Genomic DNA, 17,096 nt, shown 5'->3' on the forward strand with positions numbered 1-17,096 from the left:
AGCACCATTCAAACTTCTCTATGAATTTAACTGTAGGTAGCTCCTGTAAGTGGAATCATACCGTATTTGCTCTTCTGTCAACTGGCTTATTTCACTTCATGGAATGTCCTCAAGGTTCATCTGTTTCAATGCCCTTTTTTTTGTTTTGCTTTGTTTTGTTTTGTTTTTGAGTCTCGCTCTGTCACCCAGGCTGGAGTGCAGTGGCACCATCTCTGCTCACTGCAACCCCTGCCTCTCAGGTTCAAGCGATTCTCCTGCTTCAGCCTCCCAAGTAGCTGGGACTACAGGTGCCCACCACAACTCCTGGCTAATTTTTGTATTTTTAGTAGAGAGGGGGTTTCACCATGTTGGTTAGGCTGGTCTTGAACTCCTGACCTCGTGATCCGCCAGCTTCGGCCTCCCAAAGTGCTGAGATTACAGGCGTGTGCCACCGCACCCGGCCAGAATGCCCTTCCTTTTTAAGGCTGAATCATATGCCCGTCTATAGAAGCCACATTCTGTTTCCCTGTTCATCTGTGGATGGGTGCCTGGGTTCCTTCCACCTCTGGACTGTGAATAATGCTGCAGTGAGCATGGATGTACAGATATCTCTCTGAGAGCCAAAGCAGGGGAGATCTTACCTCTCCTGGCCAGTTCCAAGGCGGTCTGCTTCCCGATGCCTGTGTTGGCGCCCGTCACGATGACCGTCTTCCCAGGGATGGTGGCCTTGCTGGGGCAAGCCCCACCGGTGACATAGTCCCTGAGGGTGAGAAGCGGCATGGTCAGTCCTGTGGGCCCACTCTCACCCCACGTGCCCCTGACTGAATGATCTCAGGCAACCCTGTCTAAGCTCACTCACATACCCCAACTGAAACACAGACATCATCACATCACACCACGGGATCTCTGTCATGTTCTCCATAAATGGCTCCACCCCGTGTCTGGTGTGTGGAACGCCTTCAGCAAGTGACAGTCGTTATTTTATAAATGCTCACTGCATGAGATTCCCGGCCAGGTGAGGTGGCTCGCGCCTGTAATCCCAGCACTTTGGGAGGCCAAAGTTTGCGGGGGGGGGGGCGGCGGGGGTGGATCACTTGAGGTGAGGAGTTCGAGTCCAGCCTGGCAAACATGGTGAGACCCTGTCTCTACTAAAAATACAAAAATTAGCCAGGCGTGTAGGGAAAAGAGAGATTAGACTGTTACTGTGTCTATATAGAAAGGAAAGACATAAGAGACTCCATTTTGAAAAAGACCTGTTCTTTGAACAATTGCTTTGCTGAGATGTTGTTAATTTGTAGCTTTGACCCAGCCACTTTGACCCAATCTGGAGCTCACAAAAACCTGTGTTGTATGAAATCAAGGTTTAAGGGATCTAGGGCTGTGCAGGACGTGCCTTGTTAACACAATGTTTCCAAGCAATATACTTGGTAAAAGTCATCGCCAGTCTCTAGTCTCAATAAACCAGGGGCACAATGCACTGCGGAAAGCCGCAGGGACCTCTGCCATTGAATGCGGGGTATTGTCCAAGGTTTCTCCCCATGGGACAGTCTGAAATATGGCCTCGTGGGATGAGAAAGACCTGACCGTCCCCCAGCCTGACACCCATAAAGGGTCTGTGCTGAGGTGGATTAGTCAAAGAGGAAAGCCTCTTGCAGTTGAGATGGAGGAAGGCCACTGTCTCCTGCCTGCCCCTGGGAACTGAATGTCTCGGTATAAAACCCGACTGTACATTTGTTCAATTCTGAGATAGGAGAAAAACCGCCCTATGGTGGGAGGCGAGACATGTTGGCAGCAATGCTGCCTTGTTATTCTTTACTCCGCTGAGATGTCTGGGTGGAGAGAAACATCAATCCGGCCTACGTGCACGTCAGGCATAGTCCCTTCCCTTGAACTTAATGACGTCATACATTCTTTTGCTCACATGTTTTCTGCTGACCTCATTATCACCCTGCTCTCCTACTACATTCCTTTTTGCTGAAATAATGAAGATAATAATCAATAAAAACTGAGGGAACTCAGAGGCCAGTGCCGGTGCAGGTCCTTGGTGTGCTGAGCGCCGGTCCCCTGGGCCCACTGTTGTTTCTCTATACTTTGTGTCTTATTTCTTTTCTCAGTCTCTCGTCCCACCCGACTAGAAATACCCACAGGTGTGGAGGGGCAGGCCACCCCTTCACAGGCGTGGTGGTGCACACCTGTAATCTCAGCTACTCAGGGGGCTGAGGCACGAGAATTGCTTGAACCTGGAAGGCGGAGGTTGCAGTGAGTCGAAATGGTGCCAGCCTGGGCAACAGAGCGAGACTCTGTCTCAAAAAAATTTAAATTTAAATTTAAAATGCCCGCTGCACGAGATTCCCATGGCTGCTGTACGCATTACCACAGACTTAGTGGCTTAAAACCACATAAGTGCATCCTCCTCCAGTTCGGCAGGTCAAGAGTCCAAAACACGTCTCACTGGAATAAATCAAGGTATTGGTAGAGTCAGGTTCCTTCTGGAGGCTCTAGGGAAGAATCCACTTCCAGCTCCTACAGACCGCCACATTCCTCCACTCTTGGCCCCGCCTCCATCTTCAACCTGCATCCTCACTGGAACCTCTCCTTTATTGATTGATTGATTGATTGATTTTTGAGACAGAGTCTCGCTCTGTCGCCCAGGCTGGAGTGCAGTGGCGCAATCTCAGCTCACTGTAACCTTCGCCTCACAGGTTCAAGCAATTCTCCTGCTTTAGCCTCCTGAGTGGCTGGGATTACAGGCACATGCCACCACACCTGGCTAATTTCTTTTGTATTTTTAATAGAGACGGAGTTTTACCACGTTGGTCAGGCTGGTCTCGAACTCCTGACCTTGTGATCCGCCTGCCTTGGCCTCCCAAAGTGCTGCGATTAGAGGCGTGAGCCACCACACCCGACAACCTCTCCTTCTATCTTCCATCTCCCCTCTGACTGAGCCTCCTGCTCCCTCTTATAAGGACCCTATAAGACTACAAGTCTGGACTGGCACAGTGCTTCACACCTGTAATCCCAGCACTTTGGGAGGCCAAGGCGGGAGGATCACTTGAGGTCAGGAGTTTGAGACCAGCCATGGCCAACATGCTGACACCCCATCTCTACTAAAAATACAAAAATCAGCAGGGCTTGGTGGTGCACGCCTGTAGCGTCAGCTACTCGGGAGGCTGAAGTGGGAGGACCACCTGAGCCCAGGGAGGGTGAGGCTGCAGTGAGCTGTGACAGCATGACTGCACTCCAGCCTGGGTGACAGAGAGACCCTGTCTCCAAAAAAAAAGACTACATGATAATCATAAGATCCTTCACTTGGCCGGGCACAGTGGCTCACGCCTGCAACCCCAGCACTTTGGGAGGCCAAGGTGGCCAGATCCCCTTTGGTCGGGAGCTCAAGACCAGCCTGACCAACACGGAGAAACCTCGTCTCTACTAAAAATACAAAAATACAAAATTAGACAGGCGTGGTGGCACATGCCTGTAATCCCAGCTACTCAGGAGGCTGAGGCCGGACAATCGCTTGAACCCGGGAGGTGGAGGTTGTGGTGAGCCGAGGTCGTGCCATTGCACTCCAGCCTGGGCAACAACAGCGAAACTCTGTCTCAAAAAAAAAAAAAGATGCTTCACTTAACACATCAGCGAGAACCTCTGACACGTGAGGTAATGTAGTCACACCTTCCGAGGATTAGGACGTGGACCCCTCTACGGAGTCACGACTCTGCCCACCACACCCATGTCCCACAGAGGCTAACGCTGGAAACAAGATAGTGTCCAGCAACAGGAGGCTGAGCAGGTAAACAGCACCGCACCCACAGGAGAGAAGGGCACCATGCAATACAGTGGCCACCAGCCACTGAGGCTAATTTTTAAGAAAGTTTAAATTAAGTAGGCTGGGCGAGGTGGCTCACGTCTGTAATCCCAGCACTTTGGAGGCCGAGGCAGGCGGATCACCTGAGGGCAGGTGTTTGAGACCAGCCTGGCCAACATGGCAAAACCCCGTCTCTACGAAAAATACAGAAATTAGCCGGGCGTGGTGGCGCACCTGTGATCTCAGCTCCTGGGGACGCCAAGGTGGGAGGATCACCTGAGCCCAGGAGGTCAAGGCTGCAGTGAGCCAAGATCGCGCCACTGCACTCCAGCCTGAGCGACAGAGCCAGATTCTGCCTTTAAAAATAAACGAACAAATAAATAATACAAAACAACAAAATAAAGAGTTTAAAAGTCTGGAAGGAAAGCAACATTTACAAGGGCCCAGGCTCGCCCTTCCCTCCGAGTGACCTTGGGCCGGTGACCTGGCCGGCCAGAGCGCAGGTTTGCCCCACTCCGGGCGGGCACTGCGGGTCGGGAGCTACGGGGCCTGGACCCGGGTGCGAGGGGCGGGGGTCTCCGCCGCCTTCCCGGCCCCTGCGCTGGGGGCCCGCCTTGACCGCGCACGCGGGGCTAGAATGTACTCACTTGAGCAGCACGGCGGCGCCTGCTACCGTGCCCAGCGCCGACAGCGGCAGCAGGTAGCGGCTCATGCCGGGCCGGGGACAGGCGTCAGGGGTCGGCGCGGAGCTTGCTGCACACCAGCCGCCTGGGTACCTCGGAGGAAGAGCGCGCGACGCAGCCACACGCGAGCGGAGGCGCAGGCGCGGCTGGGCCCGCGTCCGGAACTGGGCTGCGAGGGGCGGGGCGCGGGCGGAGGGGGCGGGGATCCTAGGGACGGGACCTATGAGCATCGGTCCTGAGCGCTGTCACAGCTGGGAGTGGTGGTTTCAGGAGCCTGTGGGCGTGGCTGCGTCCGGGGGCGGGGCCTATGGTTTGTTCGAATGACGTCACACTTGCCGCACCGTATAAGGCGCTACGCAGTTCTGGAGTGAAATAGGTTCGAATCCCACCACTGTCAATTCCAGACTGTGACCCTGTGTGTGTCTTTCAACTATATCAGCCTATTCCCTCATCTGGAAATGTGTGTTTACCTTCTTCATAGACTTTTGGGGATAATTTGAGAATTTCCATGCACAGAAACAAGGATCTAGTAGCCTGTGGGTACCCAAGCTCCTGGGGTCCTGCAGGAGAAGGCGGCTGGGGGCCTGGACTCCTGGGTCTGAGGGAGGAGGGGCTGGGGGCCTGGACTCCTGAGTCTGAGGGAGGAGGGGCTGGGGGCCTGATTCATTCCCAAATTATCAGAATCTCATCCCCATGTCTGGGCCTGCACAGAGATATCTTCCCTGAACTCTGCCTGAACTACCTTTCTTAGATTGAGTATTGCACACACTCCTGCACTTACCTGTCCATGTTTGTCACCCCCACCAAACTGGGATGCACCTCTGGGCACCTGCTTCCCCTTGCACTGCTCACAGTGAGCGTATCTGATCACCACCTCCTACCCCTGACAGTGCCTGAGGTGCCAGGAGCAGACACCGCTGGAAACAGGGAAGAATTCAACCCAATCTAACTAGGAGTAAGTTTTCTTCCCCATCAGATGAACTGTCATGTTCTTATATGAGCCCTGCCATAATGGAGATTATACAGGCAGGAGCAGCTATTTTAAGACCTTAGTCCATGGCCGGGCACGGTGGCTCACGCCTGTAATCCCAGCACTTTGGGAGGCCGAGACAGATGGATCATGAGGTCAGGAGATCGATACCAGCCTGGCCAACATGGTGAAACCCTGTCTCTACTAAAAATACAAAAATTAGCTGGATGTGGTGGCACTCACCTGTAGTCCCAGCTACTCAGGAGGCTGAAGCAGGAGCATCACTTGAACTCGGGAGGTGGAGGTTGCAGTGAGCCGAGATTGCCCTACTGCATTCCAGCCTGGCGACAGAGTGAAATTCTGTCAAAAAAAAAAAACCTTAGGCCTGTAGACCTTAAGCTCTCACCATCTCAAACGTATTAAACCAGTTACACAATGCCAAATGCTGTATAAGAGGCACTTGGAGGAGTCAAATTCATAGAGACAGAAAACAGAGTGGTGGCTGCAAGGGGCTGGAGGAGATGAGATTGGAAAGTCACAGGATTTGTTTTTGTTTGTTTGTTTTGTTTTGTTTTTTGAGAGACAGTCTCACTGTGTCACCCAGGCTGGAGAGCAGTGGGCGATCTCAGCTCACTGCAACCTCTGCCTCCTAGGTTCAAGCAATTCTCCTGCCTCGGCCTCCCGAGTAGCTGGGGCTACAGGCACGTGTCACCACACCCAGCTAATTTTTGTATTTTTAGTAGAGATGGGGTTTCACCATGTTGGCCAGGTTGGTCTCAAACTCCTGACCTCAGGTGATCTACCTGCCCCAACCTCCCAAAGTTCTGGGATTACAGGTGTGAGCCACCGCGCCACACCAGAAGCCGTTGTTGTTGTTGTTTTTGAGACGCAGTCTTACTCTGTCGCCCAGGCTGGAGCGCAGTGGCGTGATCTTGGCTCACCTCAACCTCTGCCTCCCGAATTCAAGCCTTTCTCCTGCCTCAGCCTCCCGAGTTGCTGGGATTACAGGTGCCCGCCACCAAGCCCAGGTAATGTTTGTATTTTTAGTAGAGACGAGGTTTCACCATGTTGGCCAGGCTGGTCTCCAGCTCCTGTCCTCAGGTGATCCACCTGCCTCGGCCACCCAAAGTGCTGGGATTACAGGCATGAGCCACCGCACCCGGCCAGGAAGCTGTTTTTTAATAGATACAGAGTTTGTTTTGCAAAATAAAAAAAGACCTGAAGGTGGACGGTGGTGATGGTTGCACAACAATGTGAATATACTTAACATCACTGAATTGTACACTTAAAATGGTTAAGATGGTACATTTTACTTTATGCATATTTTACCAAACTAAAAATAAAGAAAAATTTTAGACTGGGCATGGTGGCTCATGCCTGTAATCCCAGCACTTTGGGAGGCCAAAGTGGAGAACAGTATGAGCCCAGGAGTTTGAGAGCGGCCTGGACAACACGGCAAAACCTTATCTCTACAAAAAAATACAAAAATTAGCAGGTTTGGTGGCACGCATCTGCACCCTCAGCTACTTGGGAGGCTGAGGTGGGAGGTTTGCTTGAGCCCAGGAGGTCAAGGCTATGATGAGCCGTGATTGCGCCACTGCACCCCAGGCTGGGTGACAGAGCAAGACCCCATCTCAAAAAAAAAATAATAAATGTTTAAATTTAATAACATGGGCAATTGGTTCAGATGTTCATTTTCTCAACCTTGAAAAAAAAAACAACACTGTTTTTCTCTGTCTTTTTCTCCTTTTCTGTAAACTGAAATCCTAATATCATTGACTTCCAGGACAGAGATCAGCAAACTTTTTCTACAAACAGCCAGAGAGTAAATAATTTCAGCTTTGTGACCCACACAGTGGCTGTTGCACCTCCTCTGCCAGAGGAGCTGGGAAGCAGCCACAGATGATGTGAAAACAAGTGAGCACAGCTGTGTTCCCATAAAACTTTATTTACAAAAATAAGCAGTGCCCCACAGTTCGCCAGCTCCTGTTTGAGAGTCTCTCTCCGATGCCCAGGCTGGAGCGCAGTGGTGCAATCTCAGCTCACTGCAACCTCTGCCTCCTGGGTTCAAGCGATTCTCCTGCCTCAGCCTCATGAGTAGCTGGGATTACAGGCGCTCGCCGCCACACCTGGCTGATTTTTTTATTTTTAGTAGAGACGGGGTTTCACCATGTTGGCCAGGCTGGTTTTGAACTCCAGGCTTCAGGTGATCCACCTGCCTCAGCCTCCCAAAGTGCTGGGATTACAAAGCGTGAGCCACTGCGCCCAGCTACCTGTCATTGAATTTGGAAGGATGGCATGAAGTCATTCATAACAAGGACTTAATCCATAGTAAGTGCCAGAACATTGCTGGCTGTTAATATGGTTATTATAAAGAGAACAATGCATGCATATTCCTCCTCTGAGGATCTCCTACCTGATTCCCAGACACACCCAAGGGAGTTAGAACATCTGTTTGGACTCCAGGTGGGCTGTCCACGCCTTTACCATTTTCCTGGTTGTTAACATGTTCCTGATCAGCATTGGGTGCTGTCCCAGGTGCTGAGAGGATTCTCCCACAATGCCCTTTGCTTTCCCCATCAGAGGGTTTATGGCACCCAATTCTCATTCACATTCTGTCTCTCCTTTCTCGTTCTTCTCTATCTCTCCTCTCTCTCTCTCCTTTTCTCTTCCTCTCTCCCTCTCTGTCTTCTCTCCCTCTCTCTCCCTCTCTCTTCCTCTCTCTCTCTTCCTCTGTCCTCTTTTCTCTCTCTCTCCCTCTCTCTCACATCTCTCTTTCCCTTCCTCTTTCCTCTCTCTTCCTCTCTCTCCCTCTCCCTCCTTCTGTCTTCCTCTCTCCCTCTCTCTTCCTCTCTTTTTTCTTCCTCTCTTTTTGTCTCTTTCTGTCCTCTCTCTCTCCCTCTTTCTCTTTCTCTCTCTCTTCCTCTCCCTTCCTCTTCCTCTCTCTCCTTCTTTCTTCCTGTCTCTCTTCTTGTGTCTCTCTCTCTCTCTCTGTTCTCTCTCTCCCTCTCCCCCCAACTCTCTCTCCCTACACACATCTTAAGAGGCCTCAGCAGTGTAAGGTAAGTTTAGCGACCCTGTGGCTGTGTAGAGATAAACAAAGGGGGGCAAGGAGCTCCAGTGGTCCCAGACTCTAGCCATTTGAGTCTTTGCAGCCCAAGCACTGCCCCAGCTTCTTGACAGCCCCAGCCATCACCAAAGGGCACACAGATAAGCTGCCTCCACCAAGGCCTGTGCAGATGGTAGGTTTTTGAGTAAAATAGATATGATCCTTGTCTGAAGCCACTGAGTTTTAGAATAATTTGTTATATGGCCATAGTAACTGGAATAATTGCTCTAGGTTTATTTTATTTTATTCATCCTTGCTGCATGCAACACATGCATGGCTCAGTAACTAGAAGGAAAGAAGAGAAGAAGGGAGGGAGAGGCAGAGGGTGGACAGGAGAGGATGGTAGGAAGGAAAGAAGACAGAAAAGGAGGGTGTTGGTGGCCTTGCCTGCAAGCTGAGCAGACACCACGCAAACAGGTGACCTCCCAGTTAAGATGGAGGGGACTCAGGGCTCAGGAGGGGCAGAAGGTCCCCGTGTCGGAGAGCTGGGAAAGCTTTCTGCAGGAAATGATGGGGATCACGGCCATGTGAGCCGGCAAGATTTCTCTCAGCCAGGGAGGAGACTCCGGGCTGTGGGAACAGCTTAAGCAGAAGGCATGGGACAGGAATGCATATGAGAGATATTGTGGGAGGAGGGAGGGCTGCCTGGGCTGGCATGCAGGGTATGGGAGGGGGTGGAAGGGCTGAGGCGGGAGCCATCAGTAAAAGGACCCAGAGCACGGCTCCAATGCCATGGTAGGAAGCTTGGCGTTGACTCAGAGGGCGCTGGGTACCGCTGAAGAGTGTTGAGCCACGGAGGGTCATGTCACAGGCAGATACATGTTTTAGAATTTCTTCTTTTCTGGCTGAGATGTAGAGTATGGACTGGAGAGAAGCACAGGGGACATAGGAAAGGTAGTTCTAGAAAGAGGGACTGTCCCACCAGGGAAAGTCAACCAACTGTTCCCCAGTATCCATTCCTCCCTTCCAGCTCATGGCACTAAAGCCACGGATTGATTAGCTGGGTGCTATCAACCTCTCTCTCATCGCTCTCTCCCTCTCTCTCCCCCTCCTGTGTCTTTTCTCTCTCTCTCTCATCTCTCTCTCCCTCTCTCTCCCCTTCCTGTGTCTTTTCTCTCTCTCTCTCATCTCTCTCTCCCTCTTTCTCTCCCCCTCCTGTGTCTTTTCTCTCTCTCTCTCATCTCTCTCTCCCTCTCTCTCCCCCTCCTGTGTCTTTTCTCTCTCTCTCTCATCTCTCTGTCTCCCTCTTTCTGTCCCCCTCCTCTGCGTCTCCTCTCTCTCTTCTCTCTCTCATATCTCTCTCATCGCTCTCTCCCTCTTTCTCTCCCCCTCCTGTGTCTCCTTCTCTCTCTCTCTTTCTCCCCCATCTCTCTTTCTCTCCCCCTTCCTCTCTTTCTCCTCTCACTCTTCCTGTTTCTCTCTCTTCCTCTTTCTTCCTCTCTTTCTCCGTCTCTCTCTTCCTCTTTTCCTTTGTCTCTCTCTCTTCCCCCAACTCTCTCTCCCTACACACATCTTGAGAGACCTCAGCAGTGTAAGATAAGTTTAGCTACTCCACGGCCTGGCACGGTAGCTCACACCTTTAATCCCAGCACTTTGAGAGGCCAAGGCAGGCAGATCACTGGAGATTAGGGGTTTGAAACCAGCCTGGCCAACATGGTGAAACCCTGTCTCTACTACAAGTACCAAAAAATTAGCTGGGCATGGTGGCACGCGCCTGTAGTCCCAGCTACTCGGAAGGCTGAGGCAGGAGAATCGCTTGAGCCTGGGAGGCGGAAGCTGCAGTGAGCCGAGACCACACCTCTGCACTCCAGCCTGGGTGACAGAGTGAGATTCTGTCTCAAAAAAAGAAAGAGGAGGCCGGGCACTGTGGCTCAGGCCTGTAATCCCAGCACTTTGGGAGGCCGAGGCGTGTGGATCACGAGGTCAGGAGATCGAGACCATCCTGGCTAACACAGTGAAACCCCGTCTCTATTAAAAATACAAAAAATTAGCCAGGCACGGTGGCGGGTGCCTGTAGTCCCAGCTACTCGGGAGGCTGAGGCAGGAAAATGGTGGGAACCCGGGAGGCGGAGCTTGCAGTGAGCCGAGATCGCGCCACTGCACTCCAGCCTGGGCGACAGAGCAAGACTCCGTCAAGAAAGAAAAGAAAAGAAAAAAAGAAAAGAATAAAGGGAGGGAGGGAGGGAGGGAAGGGAAAGGAAGGGAAGGAAGGAAGGAAGGGGAGGGGAGGGGAGGGGAAGGGAAGGGAAGAAAAGGAAGGAAGGAAGGAGAAGGGAAGGGAAGGGAGGGAAGGGAGGGGAGGGGGAGGGGAGGGGAAGGCAGGGGGAGGGGGAGGGGAGGGGGAGGGGAGGGCAGGGGGAGGGGAGGGCAGGGGAGGGCAGGGGGAGGGGAGGGCAGGGGAGGGCAGGGGGAGGGGAGGGCAGGGGAGGGCAGGGGGAGGGGAGGGCAGGGGAGGGCAGGGGGAGGGGAGGGGAGGGCAGGGGGGGAGGGGAGGGGAGGGGAGAGAAGGGGAGGGGAGAGGAGGGGAAGGGAGGGAAGAAAGGCAGGCCCTGATGTTCAGGGAGCTGAGAGTGAAGTCACCGGCTCCAACCCAGGATCCAAACTTAAGTCTGTCTGGGGTCCTATCCCCGTCACCACCCCCCGCCCCGACCCATCCCCCAGAGACCTGGGAAGGAGCCAGGCTCCTCCGGTTTCAGGAAAGGGCTGCACAAACCGCCCCGCCACGATCCCTCCCAGAGAACAAACAGCTCCCGGCCGCCGGCAGTCTCCCTCCTCCTCCTGCCAGGCCGGTTCCCAGACCCACCCTCCCTGTGCCATAAGCGCCTCTCCCCGCACCCTCACCAGGGCTGGGTGTTCTCAGAGGAACGCCCAGGAAAAACCTACCCGAACCCCTTTCAGGTGGGAAGGGGACCCGCCTGGGCTTCCTCACTGCCGATGAGACCTCTCTCGTCGTACACTTAGAGCTGCCTGTGTTTTCCTTCCTTCCTTAAGCGGGCTGGGAACTCTAGACACTCAGGGATGGGCCAGCCCATTAGAGTAAGCATTCGGCCACCTCTCGGCTGCTACGGTCACTGCTGCTGTCACCATCAACGTGACTGTCTCACACCTCACTTCCTCCGGCCAGCCACACCCCTGCAGATTTAACCCGCCAGCCTCCCTAAGGTTTCCTCTGCCTGAAATCCTCTCCGCATTCCTGGCTCATTCTCGAAATTGAGGTCAAATCTCAGATGCTGCCTCCTTCCCTGACCACCCTCCCTGAAGCAGCCGCACCTGCCTGCTCCTAGTGACTCTGTTCCTTCACCTGTTTCGTTTCCTCCACAGGGTTTACCACAATCTGAAAGTCTTATTCATGCAGGTGTCTACTTGTTTATCTCCCCACCACACCTACTAGGATGACAATATCACAAGGGCTGGGGTTTCATCTGTCTCCTCCTCCTCTGTATCTCCAGCACATAAAACATGCTTGGCACACTGTAGGTGCTTAAGTATTTGCTACTACATCACTTTGGGATTTTGCATAGGACACTCCCAATGCTTAGAATGTCAATCTTTGCTTCATTGTCCTTGGCAAACTCCTATTCATCCTTTGAAACCCCATCCATTTATCCCTTAACCAGGAAAGGCTTCTGTGCCTCATACAACCACCCATAAAGCTGGATTAGGGCTTTCTCTGGGGACACCCTTGCCCTGTGCCACACTTCCATTAGCGCACATATCCCCCATGAATTGTGCACACCAGCAGGGTCTAGAGTACGGCACACATTTTGTCTCAGGAGCTACGTATTGAATAAATAAATTATTACTTTTTTTGAGACAAGGTCTTGCTCTGTCACCCAGGCTGGAGTGCAGTGGTGCAATCGTGGCTCACTGTACCTTGACCTCCCAGGTTCAAGCAATCCTCCCACCTCAGCCTCCCAAGCAGCTAGGACCACAGATGCAGGCCACTATGCCTGGCTAATTTTAAATTTTTTTTTGGTAGGGATGGAATCTCCCTATGTTGCCCAGGCTGGTTTCAAACTCCTAGGCTCAAGGGATCCTCCTGCCTCCGCTTCCCAAAGTACTGGGACTATAGGTGTGAGACACCACACTCAGCCTCATTGTTTAATATGTAAGTAGCTATATCTCTCTGAGACCCAGCCCCCATCTAATTTATAACCTCCCTCCTTCTCAAGAACATGCCTCAGCTCCCATTGCCAGGGAATCTGACCTTTCTCCTTGTCATAGGATTTTTTTTTTTTTTGAGTCAGAATCTCAGTCAGTCACCCAGCCTGGAGTGCATGGCGCAATGGCTCGCTGCAACCTCTGCCTCCCGGGTTCAAGTGATTCTCCTGCCTCAGTCTCCCTAGTAGCTGGGACTACAAGCGCACGCCACCACACCCAGCTACTTTTGTAGAGATGGGGTTTCACCATGTTGGCTAAGCTGGTCTCGAACTCCTGATCTCAAGTGATGGCCTCCCAAAATGCTGGGTAACAGGTGTGAGGCACCACACCCGGCTGTCATAGGAATTTGTCAGCAAATCCTACAGACTAGAGGATGTGTGTTGGATGGTGTGGGGGTGGGGATAACGGAGGAGATGGGGGGCGAGCTCTTCAAGCCCCAGAGGAGAATTCTGTTCCATTCCTGGGACATCCCAGGTGAGAGGGAAGAAAGGCCAGCCCCCCAAGACAGCTATCCCAGACTGGGACAGAGGCAAACCCTGACCACAGAGCCCTGTCACTCACCCAAGAACAGGTGCCAATGACAGAATAGCCAGGCCGAGGGGGGAGAGAGGTGCTTCGGTGATGGATTTCCCTGGTGACTTGCCAAGACAGGGCTTTACTGCCTCCGCCCTGGACTGGCTGACTCAGACTGTGCAGGGGTGGACACTTTGACTGGTATTTGGGAGGCATTTGCTGTGGGTTACAGAGAGGGAGGGGCCTCCTTTGCGGCCACAGAAGGAGGAAAGAGGCCCTGGGCCCTGGGACTTGGGTGGAGGCTCGGGTTTCGGTCTCACCTGCTGCTCCAGACCATGGCCTGGAGGGCCGCCTGCGCCACCCCCAAAGCAATGAGATAGCCCCTCCTCCCTCAGACCCAGGAGTCCAGGCCCCCAGCCCCTCCTCCCTCAGACCCAGGAGTCCAGGCCCCAAGCCCCTCCTCCCTCAGACCCAAGAGTCCAGACCCCAGCCCCTCCTCCCTCAGACCCAAAGGCCTCGGACCCACACCAAATGCTTCTATGAGATAGTTTTCTCCCCTTGTTCATGAAGAAATGAGCCCAGGCCCAGTCAGATCTGCATCTGTGTCACAGCCCAGGGCCACTGTAACCTTAGGCTACTGACTTCCCTCTCTGAGCCTCTGTTTTCTCCTGTCAATGGGGCAAGGGGTCTGCTCCTTCCCTCAAACCCCAACTCAGGTACGGTCAAGCACAGAAAATACTTGTGGCATGAATGTGATGAGAACACAGAATTGCAGAAGCCAAAGAAAGAGAAGTGTAAGGGCCCTCCTTCCACCCCTACCTCCCCCACCCGCTGCTACACACACCAGGACCACCTGCTGGGTAGCCAGGAGCTCACAGCCTAGCCCCGCTGGCCACCCCTGCAGCCCCCATCCTTCACTCAGGCAGTTGCATGGCCCAGAACACCCCTATCTTCTAGGATTGACACTGGCTGTCAAACTCATCCTTCAAGGTGATTCCTGGCCTTCCCTCCTCCTCCAGGCAGCCTGTCCTCCTCCTCCAGGCAGCCTGTCCTGACCCTCAGCAGCCTCTCCTGGCCTTGGCAGAGCCCCTTATGTCCTCCCTTGCAGCATGCATGGGAAGAAAGGCCATCGTCCTCGCCATTGCTAACACCGGCCTTGCGTTTCCTCTTTGCCAGGTACTGTATTGACAACTCTCTACAACCTGACTTTATTCTCCCAATAAGCTGGGTGTGGTGGGTGGCTCATGCCTGTCATCCCAGCACTTCGGGAGGACGAGGCAGGAGTATCACATGAGCCCAGGAGTTGGAGACCAGCCTGGGCAACATAAGGAGACTCTACTATCTATCTATCTATCTATCTATCTATCTATCTATCTATCTATCTATCTATAGTCTGAGATGGGAGGATCACCCTAGTAGGTCGAGGCTGCAGTGAGCTGTGATTATGACACTGCATTCCAGCCTGGGCCACAGAACTAGACCTTGTCTCAATTAAGAAAAAAAAAATGGGGATAATAGGACCCATTCCATAGGATGTGGTGAGGATTATGCATACACACACACACACACACACACACACACACACACATTTATGATGTACTGAGAAGATATAAGCACACAATAAGTATCTCCAAAATTATCAAGTGGCAAAGCCAGGATTCAGACCCACACCTGCCCGAGGCTCTCTGCCATCAGACCACACTATATCTCTTTCTCTCTGTTCCTTCATCCCCATCAATCCAAGGCAAAAATGTGCCTTCTCTGATTTCCAGCCTCACTCAGCATAGACCATGGAGGCAACATATCTTGAATGAAGCAACAAAGCAATAATGCACATGAATGCACCAAATGCCAAAAGCTCGTTCACTCAACAAGTATCTCTCCAACACTTTCTATGTGCTAGACCCAATTCCATGTGCTGCAGATTAAGTGGGGGACTGATCACACAAAAATCTTTGCCCTTGTGAAGCTTGCATTTTTTTTTTTTTTTTTTTTTTGAGATGGAGTCTCGCTCTGTCACCCAGGCTGGAGTGCAGTGGAGCGATCTTGGCTCACTGCAATCTCCACCTCCTGGGTTCACGCCATTCTCCTGCCTCAGCCTCCAGAGTAGGTGGGACTACAGGCACCCACCACCAAGTCTGGTTAATTGTTTTGTATTTTTAGTAGAGACGGGGTTTCACCATGTTAGCCAGGGTGGTCTCAATCTCCTGACCTCGTGATCCACACGCCTTGGCCTCCCAAAGTGCTGGGATTACAGGCGTGAGCCACCACACCCGGCCGCATTTTTTTTTAAGATGGAGTCTCGCTCTGTCAGCCAGGCTGGAGTGCAGTGGCATGATCATCTCGTCTCACTGCAACCTCCACCTCCCAGGTTCAAGTCACTCTCTTGCCTTGGTCTCCCAAGAAGCTGGGATTACAGGTGTGCACCACCAACTCTGGCTAATTTTTTTTTTAGTAGAAATGGGGTTTTATCATGTTGGTGACATGGTGTGATCTTGGCTGACTGCAACCTCCACCTCCGGGGTTCAAGCAATTTTCTTGTCTCAGCCTCCCAAGAAACTGGGATTACAGGTGTACACCACCACCCCCGGCTAATTTTCATATTTTCAGTAGAGATGTGTTTTCACCATGTTGGCCAGGCTGGTCTCGAACTCCCAACCTCAAGTGATCCACCCGCCTCAGCCTCCCAAAGTGCTGGGATTACAGGCATGTGCCACCGTGCCCAGCCTGTGAAGCTTGCATTCTAATGGAGGAGACACAGACAAAATGAACCAGGAACATAGTGGGTAAGAAGGTGAAAAGTTCTCCACACAAAAATGAAGTAGGGAGAGAGGAAAGAGACTACAAAGAAGTTGGGTTGCCGGGGGCGGTGGCTCACACCCGTAATCCCAGCACTTTGGGAGGCCGAGGCAGGCAGATCACGAGGTCAAGAGATCGAGACCATCCTGGCCAACATGGTGAAATGCTGTCTCTACTAAAAGTACAAAATTAGCCGGGCATGGTGGCGCACGCCTGTAGTCCCAGCTACTCAGGAGGCTGAGGCAGGAGAATCACTTGAACCTGGGGGGTGGAGGTTGCGGTGAGCCAAGATTGTGCCACTGCACTCCAGCCTGGGCAACAAGAGCGAAACTCTGTCTCAAAAAAAAACAAAAGAAGTCGAGTAAGGGATGCCGCCATTTGAAACAGGGTGGTCACCCAGTCCTCTGAGAAGGTGACATTCAGGCAAAGACAAAAGGAGGCAAGGAAGTGAGGCATGAGGGTATCTGGTAGAAGAGCATTCCAGGCAGAGGAAATAGCAAGTGCAAAGGCCCTGAGGCAGGACTGGGTCTGGATGTTCCAAGAGCAGCAAGGAGGCCAGTGTGCTGACACACAGAAGGAAGAGATGAGATCAGAATCACGTCCCTTAAGGCCTTGCAAGATGTCAGCTTTTTTTTTTTCTTCTTCTTTTTTGAGACAGAGTCTCGCTCTGTCGCCCAGGCTGGAGTGCAATGGCGCAATCTCGGCTCACTGCAAGCTCTGCCTTCCAGGTTCACGCCATTCTCCTGCCTCAGCCTCCCGAGTAGCTGGGACTACAGGCGCCCACCACCACGCCCGGCTAATTTTTTGTATTTTTAGTGGAGACGGGGTTTCACCGTGTTAGCCAGGATGGTCTCGATCTCCTGACCTCGTGATCCACCCGCCTCGGCCTCCCAAAGTGCTGGGATTACAGGTGTGAGCCACTGCGCCCGGCCTGTTTTCTGTTTTTTGAGATGGAGCCTCGCTCTCTTGCCTAGGCTGGAGTGCAGTGGTGCAATTATTGGCTCGCCGCAACCTCTGCCTCCCGGGTTCAAGTGATTTTCCTGCCTCAGCCTCCTGAGTAGCTGGGATTACAGGCAC

At 52.7% G+C, this 17,096-nt stretch overlaps 1 protein-coding gene across 4 annotated transcripts in view; it reads right to left on the minus strand.

The window, feature by feature from the left end:
- RDH13 (retinol dehydrogenase 13) overlaps positions 1 to 11,717 on the minus strand; it is a 38,129-nt gene extending 26,412 nt beyond the window's left edge. For 2 of the 4 annotated variants that reach the window (XR_008622204.2, XR_008622203.2), the window contains exons 1-2: positions 4,432 to 4,804; positions 621 to 739 (exon numbers count right to left, since the gene is read on the minus strand). Coding sequence is in view for 1 of the 4 variants with exons in the window: in XM_008962249.4 (XP_008960497.3) it covers positions 621 to 739; positions 4,432 to 4,697 (385 nt within the window). In the remaining 3 variants the exon portion in view is untranslated. Of the gene's footprint in view, positions 1 to 620; positions 740 to 4,431; positions 4,825 to 5,680; positions 5,798 to 11,429 lie in introns of those variants that run through there. The other 2 variants (XM_008962250.5, XM_008962249.4) reach the window with 2 other exon arrangements.
- Between the last annotated feature and the right edge of the window lie 5,379 nt (positions 11,718 to 17,096).

This window comes from Pan paniscus, chromosome 20 (genome assembly GCF_029289425.2).
Source record: "Pan paniscus chromosome 20, NHGRI_mPanPan1-v2.0_pri, whole genome shotgun sequence".
Taxonomy (NCBI): Eukaryota; Metazoa; Chordata; class Mammalia; order Primates; family Hominidae; genus Pan; species Pan paniscus.